General features: G+C 47.0%; 1 protein-coding gene across 1 annotated transcript; it reads right to left on the bottom strand.

Moving 5' to 3' along the window:
- Positions 1-2588: 2588 nt before the first annotated feature.
- Positions 2589-8476, bottom strand: trib2 (tribbles pseudokinase 2). The gene is made up of 3 exons (XM_061091265.1): positions 7251-8476; positions 5457-5749; positions 2589-3193 (listed from the first exon to the last, which is right to left on the bottom strand). The coding sequence occupies exons 1-3, from the start codon at positions 7521-7523 to the stop codon at positions 2719-2721; spliced, it is 1041 nt and encodes a 346-aa protein (XP_060947248.1). The 5' UTR covers positions 7524-8476; the 3' UTR covers positions 2589-2718.
- Positions 8477-12508: the final 4032 nt, after the last annotated feature.

Raw genomic sequence — 12508 nt, 5'->3', positions numbered from 1 at the left:
TAAACCGACAGGACGAGCGAGGGCTCTCTCTCTCTCTCTGAGGCTGCCACCGGGGAAATGATTCAACCAACAAACGCTTTTCTTATTTCGGTACCATGTCGTCATTTTTCGATGAAGTGGGGCTGATGGAGCCATCGAGACTGAGCAGCGGCCTTGTGTCCCCCCCCCCCGCTCACTCAGAACCCATTCAGGTTCGGGCCGGTGATTGCAATCAAAGAGGTGACAGGCTCCTCTCTCATTCCACGGGCCTCTCTCTCATAATGTCTCTGCTGCAATCTGGTGATGAACTGGGAAGTGTTTCTGTCGGGCCGCACCGGCGGAGAGTGCTGGGAGTGCAGATAGAATTATTTCGTATAACGTGTACGGCCGTATGTGAAAGTGGCACATTACAGAGAGGTATTCACTCAGTTGGGGGTTGGAGGGGGGTGAGAAGCTGTCTGTGTTTCTTTGATAAGCAATCAAAGTGTACTTTCTGGATTCAGATGGCTCGGACCGTTGTGTAGATGTTGGGACTTAGTATTATATCAGCACTGGTACACAATTTGCAGAGTGGTTCACTTTTATTATGTATAGTGGACCAAAATAACTTGTGCTTTTCTTACAGTGTGATGCTGCATGTTATGTTGGTTCCTAGTCTGTTTGTTTGCTACCACACTTGTACAAAAAGTACAAAACTCATTTCCACAAAGCTTGCTGGAAGGATGTGGTAAGGGTCAGGGAACAACCCAATAAAGATTGTCGCGGTTCCAGGTTTTTTCCCCACACTCTTTCACATTGTGAGATAGGGCTTTTTTCTTGTTTATGGTCTGCTAATTATGTGTGTGCAAGAAAATCCAGATGTAGTCAATCTAAATGTGGTTCTCTTCCGAGTGCCATTCTAGTTTTGTAATGAAAAAGGAAATGAAAAAACTCGAAATAGCAGTTCACAATTTATTTACTGAATAAATTTGGACAAAAACACCAGAATCTGTTACGATACAATCAGAACATCTGAGGCAGATATCCCACCATGCACCACGCCCCTCCGTGAAACAAAAAGGACTAAAACATTAGCACCAAATCGGAACCAACTTAAATAAAAAGGTAGCTCAGTCTACAAAAACATTAAAAGCAATCGTTTTTCATTTTTTATTATTATTTATTGAAAAGCAACTCAGAAAAGTAGCAAATTGAGAATTTCCATGTTTTCAACTTTTCTTACAAAAAAAAAAAAAACGAAACGAAAAAAAAAAAGAACCAAGCACCCTCCCTCCCACTTCTCCCCCTGGCAGGCTATAGCATTCATGGGGCACATGCCGATGACTAGATAAAAACACAAATTCAAGTAACATTGAGATACGACAATACATGTCCACTGGTACCCATTCCGAGCATGATCGTTTCACAGAACCTACGCAGGCAGTAGAAAACTAACATGAGGTCCTGGAGGGAGCATGTCATAGCAATACTATCACTGAATATCTTGTATCAAGTTTATTTTTTTGCTTTTTTTTTTAAAGAAAAAAAAAGGGGGGAGACCGGGTGGCATGGGCTGTCGGGCCACAGGAATACTGGCACAGAAGATATTGTGTACTCTAAAACTTCAGACAGACGTTTCCTCCTCCTGCCTGTCCTGTGTCAAGATATTGCCTACATCATACATGAAAAAGGAATCTCTGAATAAAGAAAAACCCTGCAATGTAGTTTTAAATATATATATATATATTTATTTCTATTTATTTTTTTATATATTTATATATAACTGTTACAATTTAAATAAATGTTACGTCCTCGTTCCTACAACTGAAGAATGGATTTAAATAAGAGTAAGCTAATTTTAAGAGGTGGAATCGTCCATTCACCCGACACATCAAGTGCATGATGCCATGTTTGGAGGCTTACCAGGAAAAACAGCTTAAGATTGAGGTTTAAGGGAGTGATATTAAAGCAGCAGTAACAACAGACCGGAAACGGCTTGAAAAACAAAACCAGGAAAAAGTTTATCAAAAGGAAAGTGTGGTGATGGATGGTGTGATAAAGGCTTAAGAGAGCGAGGAGGCCGAAACATAACGATGAGTGAAAACAAGGCCGTCGAGGAGTTAAGTGACCGTCACGTGAAACTGAGACCAAACGGTGAAACAAAGTCGAGGCCAAACACGATGAGGATGATGAGGAAAAAGCTGAGGCCGCTCCATCTTTGAACCAGTGATCCCAGGTCAGCAATAATCATCGGGTTTTAGTTCAACAGAACGCGCGATTTCTGACCCTGGGTCTGTGGTTAGAAGTGGTGCCACCTAAAGCTACGACGCAAAAAACAAAACATATCAGAAACGGTGTGGCGCTGCAGTTTGAATTGTTCTCCTTGGTTTCCGGTGTTCTTATGTCCCTTCATGCTTTCCATAGTGTCAAAAACGGTGAATGTGTCTACTTTTATGAGCACCACATTAAAACGAAACAAATCCAAAAAATAAGAACATTTGCTACATTGTTTGCAACTTGCATGTCCGGCGGCAGCATCCCCGATCAGGAGGTGCATCGCCAGGTGACATTATAGATGCCATTTGTCATGCCAGGCTCAAGGTTTTCCATGAAATGGCGGAGAAAGGAAACAGGATGGAAACACCTTTATTATAAATGACAAATGTTCACCTAATAATCTCTACACTACTGTTTTTTGGCTCTGCTATGAGCGTGGCGAGCTGACCGTGGCGGAGTCGTCCGTTTGTGCTTGGTGTTCGCTCAGCTGAAGAACTGCTCCAGCTCCTCCTCCATGTTCACCTCAGGCACCAACTGCTCCTGCTCCCTCTCCGCTCTGCCGTGCACGGCGGCGCCCCCTAGCGCCCCCGAGGAGGTAAACCACGGGTGCTCCAGGATCTCCCGGGAGGTGAGGCGCTCCGCGGGTTCCCGGCGCAGGATGGAGCGGATCAGGCACTTGGCCTTGGGGGTGAGCGTTTCCGGGATGTTGAAGTGGCCCCGGCGGATTTTGCTGAACAGAGAGCCGGGCTCCACATCGTGGAAAGGGTAGCGCCCCACGAGGATGGTGTACAGCATGACGCCCAGGCTCCAGACGTCTGCTGCCTTCCCCGAGTAGCTGCCGTTGGCGTTGAGGATCTCGGGACTGACATAGGCAGGGCAGCCATGTTTGTCTGACAGGGAGTCATCGTGACCATCCAGGATATACGTGTCCTCAAGGCTCTCCAGCTTCACCAGGCTTCTGGAAACACACAAGGGAGAGAGAAAAACAGATTGAACATAAAGATCATCTACTCATGTGACGGTTATTAAGTGATGATTACAACCATGATCCAAATGTTTGGAAGCCAAACAAACAAAAAAGGAAGGGACAGTTGAGTGGGGTAATTTACTTTGATGGACATCTTAAGAGCTTTAGATCCATCACTTTTGGAAATCAGAGGAATTAGAGCACATAATGCTCTGGGCTTAAGTTTGACATTCCCTTTCACAGATAAAAGCTCAGCCAAAAAAGCATGAACGTACAAATAGGCTTACCCAAAGACCGCCGCGATTCAAAAGAAACACAATTACGGGTGACTGATCATCTTAAGTTTCATGCCTTGAACTGCTCCTCTCAGAGAATCAGGCACACAGCTATGTGGATCCCCCCCCCCCCTTTGCTCTTTCCCCTCTTTAAAATAGCATCTATTTGTTCTCTTCTCTGCCCCATAATAGCAGCTCAGATTCTCTCGAGGGCTGATAATAATGCCTGGTTGTTCTGAAGCGTTGTCACTGAAGAATCTTGAGAGGTTCGGGCAAGAAGATTTTTTTCCACGTGCACGGTAAGAGACACTTGTGGGGCTATGCAAATGCTGACATCCGCGTGTGTGGTCCGTGATACACGATGCGCCAGACAAAGAGCCAGGGCGTGCGTGATAGTGTCTACTGGGAGCCACCCGGAAAAACAAAACCAAGAAGCACTGGATTAGACCAAAAAAAAAAGAAGGTTTTCTGGCATCTGTGACATGTACTTTCAGATAACCCCATTGACGTGTTCATTGTCAGCATAGTAATTGCCCTTTATTACCGTGCTTTAGACCGCTTTCACATTTTCACAATAGGAAACTTCTTTTGTTTCCTTGAGCCAAACGCCTATTGTGTCTCTGTGAGATAAAGAGCTGTGTGCTTATTCAAATAGAACATAACGCTGCCCGGATAATGGCTGCAGGATGTTTAAACCCACAATTATAGTTGAAGGGGCTTAGAAATAGAAAAAAGTAATTGTGTGATTATTTTAAAATATTCACCCAGCGCTCTTTAAACAGGCTGCTCATTGGTCAAAGGCTAACAGCAGCAGTATGACCAAATCAGATCAGGAGGCCAACACATGCCGTGGAAGCTGGATCAGGTACCATTTTCTGTCTGGTCTCGCTCCTTCCCCTTCTTTATGAATGCACTCTCTCCTTTTGTCACACACTTGGGTTCGAGCCAGAACGGCCTCTCGAGTCTCTAAAGAAGCTTCGTCTCATCACTCCTGTGCCAAGAGGGCTGCAGAGGTGTAAGAGGTTTCTGGACAGGCCACACAAAAAGTGCGACTCAATACTGTCCTGCTCCACCACTCTTAAAATTCACCCGACATTAATCATTTAACGGGAGGGAAGGGAGGGGGGGGTTGCTCGGCATCCCAGCCTCATGAGCAGTCTGGTGTGGCATTCAAGGTCATTGGACCTGCACTGAATATGTGAGGCAGCTCATCTTCCCTTTTCCACAGTTAGCGTCCAAAGTGTAACGTCACACGCTCAGACAGAGGAGAAGGAGGTGCAGCCTGTGCCGCTGCCATGAGCTGTAGATAAGTTGGCTGGGATAAATTTAACTTTAGCTTTAGTTTATTGTAAGCACAGACATAGGTTACGTAAACAAATGTTTTGCATGTGAATAAACTGCTATTAACATAAAACATATATCTTCATTAATAAAAAAGGAGCTCCTGGGTTGCTGTGGCAACAGATGCCTGGGTTTCATGGGTGTAGTTTTAAGACACTGCCACCAGGGGTCAGTCAACCTGTATTTTGCAAGTGTGGTTCCACAGATTTCTCATGCTGATCACTACAGAAGTGAACCGGTAACAAAACCTCAGCTTTGTACATCATTTGTCGTGCAAAACATCTAGTCCTGGTAATTTGTCTGTGGTCTTCAGTTCAACATATCACTGAGGAATAATTACAATGATTTTGCATGATTACAAATGCGTCATTTCCCCACCACAAAACCATGTGCACAAATATAACTGAGGGAGACACAAAGGGCTTATGGTTCCTGAATTCTGCACAACATCTGGGAGAGGCATGTCCGTCTTGTATTGTCTCCGTTTACACTCTCCTTCGTGTTAGCTCAGATATGATAACATATATGATAAACCTGACTGTTGCTATGTATCATTTAACATACACAAATGAAGGAATGTACAAAAACACAATACCACAGCCAATTACATAGACAATGGTATTTTTTGCAGAACTCACCTGTCTTCATTCTTGAAGACAAACTTCCTCAGCTTGAGGTCACGGAGGACCAGTCCGTTGTCGTGGCAATGTGCCACGGCCGAGGCTATCTGATAGAAGAGTCGGGCAGCTTCGTCCTCCCGCAACTTCTTGCAGGTGCGGACGAAAGAGTGCATGTCCCCATAGCTCCTCTCGAAGAACACGTACGCCCGCGTCTCCCCGAGCAAGATCTCCAGGATCTGGTTGATGTGCTGGTGCTGGCCCAGGGCAAAGTAGGCCGCCAGTGACTCCTGGTATTGGCCAATGTCAAAAACCTGCAATAATAAGAAACATTCATACTTATAGCGTGCATTCTATCCAATTAGCCATTTTACCTCCTTATCTAGAGTGAGTAATGAGTGCAGATATCTCATTAGGTTGTTTTGGTGTCAAGATCTTAGGGCGAGAACATCTGCCAAACAGTCTGGTTTTTTCCCCTTTCCCCCCCACAATTAAATGACACTGGAAGAGCTTGAAATTGCCCTTTGATTAGGTCTAATGTGAGCAGAATGTGAGCAATATGTCACGCTCTCTTGCGACACCAGGCTCATGTTCAATCTTTGGACACCGAGCAGTCATAGAGGCAAAGTGAAAGCATTGTGTTGGTGCACGGTATTGAACTGCAGCCTGGGGTTGCACTGTCTCTTTTGTTTCCATAGTAACACCCCCCCCCCCCCCCACTCTCAATTGACTCTCAGCACACCCAGTGCAGGTAAGGGGGGGGGGGCTCATCTGCTCACACAGTCAATACAAATACGCCCCACAGCTCTGGAGATCTTAAGTTGTGACCCAGGCTTCCGGCTTGGCAGCAGCGATCAATCCTGTGGCTCTGGATTGACTTGACGCTGGATTGAAACCGGCACAAAGGAGATGAGGTCAAACGGCAGTTAGCTCACGAGCCGTGCCAAAAGCCATTCATCCGTCGTTGCCCAGGAAGAAGCATTATCTCAAGTCAAAAAGGTACAGATTATTGGATAAGTCAAGCCTTATGAGTCCAACGGTGCATATAACTATTATCTCAATTCATCAAGGCCACTTAAGCCTGTGTAAAGCCGGGAGTGTACTGTACCTTGGGGTCAGCCCCGATGCCTGTTTAAGCACTTACACTCAAAAGTCAATAAGGGCTATAAATGGTGTGGAAAGGCCACGGGGGGGTTGACCTCAACCTTATGGGAATAGTGGTTTATTTCTTATGGTTAGGAGAGGTCAATGCTGGGGCCAATGTCACAAGAGCTGGCTTGTAAAACTCCCTCCCGGCCCCCTGCCTGCTTTCCATCTAAATAAATCGGTCTGTAAAAGATACCATGGGGCAATATTTTGACGCAATGAGATTATGATAATGCTCCACGTATTAAAAACAAGGGTGAAATAACCGGATTATAGAGCATTGCACTGTGCAAAGAGAGGAGAGCTATGGTTAGGCGAGAGGAGTGTGTGTGTGTGTGTGTGTGGTTACTCACTCCTTTGTCAACGTTACATCATGCAATCCAAACCACGCAACTCGCCCCATTCACTTTTTCCATTAGGCTGCTCAGCCAGCTCTCTATTTACAATGCAAGCAATTATTAAAGTGTCGCTATGAGGAGGTGGGGGGGAAAGGGGGGGTGGCTTGCTGCAATACCCTGCACACAATACACCAGCACAGTGCTTCTCTGTGTGCAGTGTGTTCAATGCATTTTCACGGCGATGGGGGGGCGAGGGGTGCAATACATGAAATCAAGTGTAATCGTGCGTGTGTGTGGTTATGCAAGTAAAAAAAAGGATGCGTTCACTGACCTTACACACGAGCTCTTCCCCGCTGTGCAGGTGGGCGGCCCGGAAGACGTGGTCGCCCTCCAGCGGCTCCAGCAGCAGGTAGTCCCCGATGCGGGATATGCAGTGCGAGGAGGAGTCGGGGGTCTCCGGGGGGCTCGGGGAGCCGAGGTTGGGGCTGAAGCTCTGGTGCGACTCGGCGCTCCGCAGGCAGGACAGCTCCTCGAAGTCGTGCGATTTGTGCCGCGATCTCCCATAACGTGAAATGCTAATCGGATTTGACCTCTGTATGTTCATGAGGAATAAGGGTGATCGCTCCACAGTGTTCTTCTTCCTCCTGCTCCTCCCGCTGCTTCTCCTCCTCCTCCTCCTCTATCGGGCCACCACCACTTTGTCCGGCCGGTGCTTTTTTTAAATAGAGAGATTCTTCAACCGCAGAGGAAACGCTGCTGGAAACCAGTAGGGGATCAACAGCTGGTCTTTAAATGTCTCTTCACCGGTTCATCTGTCCCGATCTGTCCCACTCGGTCCCTGCGTGCAAGAGGCAACACCGGGATCGAACCACCGGAGCTCCGAGCCGGCGAGTCCACCGGAAACCCCCTGTGCACAGACCAGCTGCACGTCACGTCACTGGGAGCTAAACTAGCAGCTAAATGCTTCCAGGGGAGAAAGTCTTTCCTTTTCTTTCAATGAATGACGAGTCCTAAGTGAACCCGCAGCTGGCTCTCTAGCTAGCTCCTCTCTGCAGGTGGACGGTTCCTCTGCAACGGAAACAAACGGTTCACAGGGGAAAATGGCTAATAAACAAACAGAAAAACCCTGGAGGAAGGAGAGGTCGAGCCCGGGTTGGCTAGCTGCCTGACACTGGCTGGATTTAGCTCTAAGGGACAGACACAACGGTGGCTAGCAGGTGCAGGAGCTAGCTGGGTAGCTTCCTCGGCTAGCTAGCAGCAGGTCAGTGCACAGGCCTTGTTCGGTGCCGGGATCACATCCGTGCACGGCGGTTGTCATGAGGAGAAAAGCCCATCCGGTCTGCTGCAGCTCTTTGTGTGCGGGAGTCGACGCGTTCTCTCTCTCTTTCTTTCTCTCTTAGTCCAGTGGAAGAGGAAGAAGGAGAAAGATGTCCGCTGCTGGCTGAAAGGTGCTGGAAGGTAAAGAGGACAGGAGAAGGACGGCCGGCCGACTTTCCCAGGCCGATCCTCGGTTCAGCAGGACATCCTCTCTCCCGTGGTGCCGCGGTGCTTCTTACGTGGCCGGGAATCTAGTCCATTCAGCGCGGAGGGAGGGAGAGAGAGTGGGAGGGAGAGAGAGAGGGAGGCCGGGCCAAGCTGCACACACACACACACACAAACACACACCAAAGGCTGCAAGCACACACACACACACACACTGCGCCTGGAACACGGCAGAGCCACGGAGCCGCCTGATAGGAGGAGGGGGAGGGAGCCTCTGCACGCACACACACACACACATGCATATACATATACACGCACACACACACACACACACACACACACACACACAGAAGAGCAGACCCGATCCGCCATCCCCCTCTGACGTCACTCCCACCCTGCAACCCCATTGGCTCCGCGTTCTAATATGAAGCAGCGGTCATGTGAGAAGCATGTAGCGAGGGCCACACCCCCCCAGGAATCTAAATGCATCGCATGCTGGTAAATTGGATGGGGGAGGCCGGTGGGGGGGGAGGCCGGTGGGGGGGGGGCAGGAGGAAGGCTGGTGGGAGTGAGGGAGCAACTACTGTACGTGCTGCGTTACAAATGTGTTTCCTCCTGAAATATCACTCAATGTAAAGGAGTGGGGGAGTGGGGGCTGGGAAGGGGAGACCCCATCCTGCATGCACTGTAGTGATGCTGCTTTGCATCCACATCATCACAGGGTCATAAATAAATGACGATACTCAATGCAGCCATTATGGTAGATTATGTTTAAACAAGGAAAATGCAGCAAATGTTGAAAATGAAACACACGCTACCCCTGTGTGCAAAACGCATTAAGATGGAACACAATGAATGGAACGCCAATGAAATACAAATAGAATGGCAACCAGAGAGCGTAAACCACCACCAAGCCCCAACAGGCCCCTCGTGAAACCACATTTAAATTCACTAGATCCGGATATCCCCTAAATATGCCTTATTTTTAAAAACCAAGATCCATTATTACCTACGCCAAGGAGGTTATTTAGAATCTGTCTGTTTGCTTGTTTGGTTGTGAGCAAGATTACTCCCAAAAAACGCTTAATGGTTTATGATGAAACTTAATTGAGAAGATGTGGTAAATGTCAGGAAGGAACCAATATAATGTTGGTGTGGATCCAGATCAGGGGCCAGATCCCTTTTCCTTTTTTTTTTTGGCTTTTTGCAGTTGGATTGAATTTAACAGGACTCGTGGGCCTTGGCAGGGGTATTCACTCTACTGAGAGACATTCTAGTTCTCTGAGAAATCAATGCAAATGTGGGAAAATCTTGCAATGTTAAAGAAAGTGGGAAAAATCTTGGATCTGCCTCTTATCCGGATACCCACCAAAATGTTATTGGTTTCTTCCTGACCCAATCCGTCTGCCAAGATTCATGGAAATCCATCCAGTAGTTTTTTCCTAATCCATTTGACAAACACACAAACGCTAATGAGCACATAACCTCTTTGATGAAATAAAAAGAAAACACAAAAATACATATACAGTAGAGGAGCATGAAACACATGTTGACAGCTGTTCTCAGACTGCAGAGACATCAAGAAGTGGATAATGCTCTGTCCTTGAGGAGGACATTGTTTATGTGCATGTTTGAAATGAAAAGGGAAGGTTTTCCCTTTGATATTATATGGAATTATATTCCAGATTTTGGTGCCAAGGTTAATAAAAAAGAATTAATTAAAAGCTGGCACGCCGCCGTGTGCTTTTGAGACGTCTCCTCGAAGAAATTCCTGTCTTGCAGAGTTGTGCCCCCGTAACAAATTGCAAAACGAAGGACGGAAGAGGTTCATTATTCATTGTTCTTCCTAGATTACTGGGGGGGGGGGGGTGACAGCGGGATTGTGCAAGTCCATGTAGGAATCCGGGGCGGTGAACGGAATGCTTGCAGCTGGATTCGAGACACTGACAGAAGTGTTCGATTTAACCTTTATTCCCCTGCTCGCAGGCACTAGCGGTGCACACACACGCAAACAGAGGCACACACGCACTACTCCAAATCTCCGTCTCTCTCTCTCTCTCTCTCTCTCTCTCTCTCTCTCTCTCTCTCTCTCTCTCTCTCTCGCGCAGTGCCTGCTTGAATAAGCCCCCACAACATGGAAATGTCTTTTTCACACAGAGGCCTCTCATCTGAGAAACGGTGGTTCACGGTTTGCAGAATGTGACGGCACCCACAAGCTTTTATATTCCAGTCCTCCAGCTCATGTGTATGTATGTTTCTGGGTTCTGTGATATAATCTGTGAGCCACCCACTTTACTCTTTGTTACAGCGCTTCCACATTCTTCACTGCACAAAAGCTCCTCCTTTGTTTTACCCATTCCGTTGAGAACAATAAGAGCATGCTACTGAACTACAAAAAAGTTACACATTACTACAACCTCCATAACCAAATATATGCATAGGCGGTGTTTGTACTTTTCTGCTTTTTGCCACTGCATCTCTGCATTTCATTCCAGCCCCAAATAGGGGATTCTGCTAAGCCTAAACCACAGCTGTGCATGAATCAGAATAATAATCCCCAAAGATTCCTCTTGCCCCCATTCCCTGATACACTGTGTGACTCATTCGCAGTGGAGAGCTGCACTCGAGAAAAATCCATTGAGGTTCATCGGCTCTCCAGACACGCCCATGTGCCGAGGAGTAGCGGCAGGCGGCCCCAGCGGCGCCTTCCAGCCAGAGTTTATGACTGCGTGAGTGTGTGTAGTGTACAACAGAAACAAGATGTGTCCTGTGGAAGACTAGAGAGGTCAATGATTAGGATGGCTGAGCATCTCTGAATCCCCGGGGCCACGTTATTCACCAACTTCCTAATAGGCTGCGTTGCCCTGTAGAAACTGATCTAAGGTCAGCTTCCCCTGTGATGCTGCAGCACAGAAAGGCTGAAGGGTTTAGATCCACCAGGGGGATGTGCTCTCCATGGCGGTTGCAGTTAAATGAAACTAATTAGAATGCATCATCAAACCGACTTATTCGGGAGTTATTTTCCTTGCATTGTATGTACGGAAACTAGCCAATAACCCACTGTCACATAGCAACAGAGCTGTAACCAGCTGATGTGGACACCAGCAGGAATCAGCGCTGTCACATCCAGACCCTGCGGGTGACTTCCTCTGAGAAATTCGATCATACGCGAAGAAGATAGATGCAGCGCAAGAGGAACTGGACCATTCAGCGGGTGCGAGAGGGGAGATGATGTGAGGCGGGAGAACGCAGGATGGAAAAGCAGACAGCAGGACGTGAGAGTGGAAGAATAAGGAAGGAAAGTGACAGAAAGCATTGTTCCTCGTAGTGAGATACTAGCTGGAGGGTTGAGCAGAGGAACAACATCGTAATCCAAAAATTGCAAAAAGCACGTGGGCGTAAAGGGCAACCAGATCAAAGCAATTGGGCGAAGCGGCCTAAAAACATGACATTCACTTTGAGTCATAATGAAAGTGCCGACATCAAGATAAAATTAGACGTGTTCATAGCTTTGTTTTGACTGCAGACCGTGCTCCCATTGCTTCCTTCGGGTTTTATTTCCATATTTACAGTTGAGAACTAGACAAATTCCCGTGATGCTCCAGCTTTTTATGACCTATAGTGAGCGTGTCGGTACTGGGCGACAGCTGCAATACCCTTCAATTTCAAGCGAGGGGAAAAAAAAGAAGTTATTTTGGGGACAGGGTACATGTGCCACATTCTGCCCCTCCGTGGTGCTTTGGGACCTAAGGCCTGTTTTGAACTGAGAGAAAGAGGGACAGAGCTACTGAGGCGAGGGAAGAGAGGAAGAGAGGAGAGGAAACAGGGAGGAGGTTCAGTGATGGAAGGTTGATGCTGCTGTTTGTAATATTATTCGATTTAGAGATTAGATTTTCTCTTTGTTAGCGCCTCAGACAAACTCATTTAGGCCTGACCTCTGCTTGTCAGATTGTTTTTACAGTATATTTATTTATACATTAATGACATCTTACATTACAACAGTCGTTTCTAAACGAGGGGTCGGGAGCCCTTGGTCGGTGGGGGATGATGAAATGTTTCCATCAGTAAAGAAAACAATAATTCATACAATTTAGATGAAAGACAATC

Source organism: Limanda limanda, chromosome 18 (assembly GCF_963576545.1).
Source record: "Limanda limanda chromosome 18, fLimLim1.1, whole genome shotgun sequence".
In the NCBI taxonomy this organism is placed as follows: Eukaryota; Metazoa; Chordata; class Actinopteri; order Pleuronectiformes; family Pleuronectidae; genus Limanda; species Limanda limanda.
This window is presented reverse-complemented; position numbering and strand designations above follow the sequence as displayed.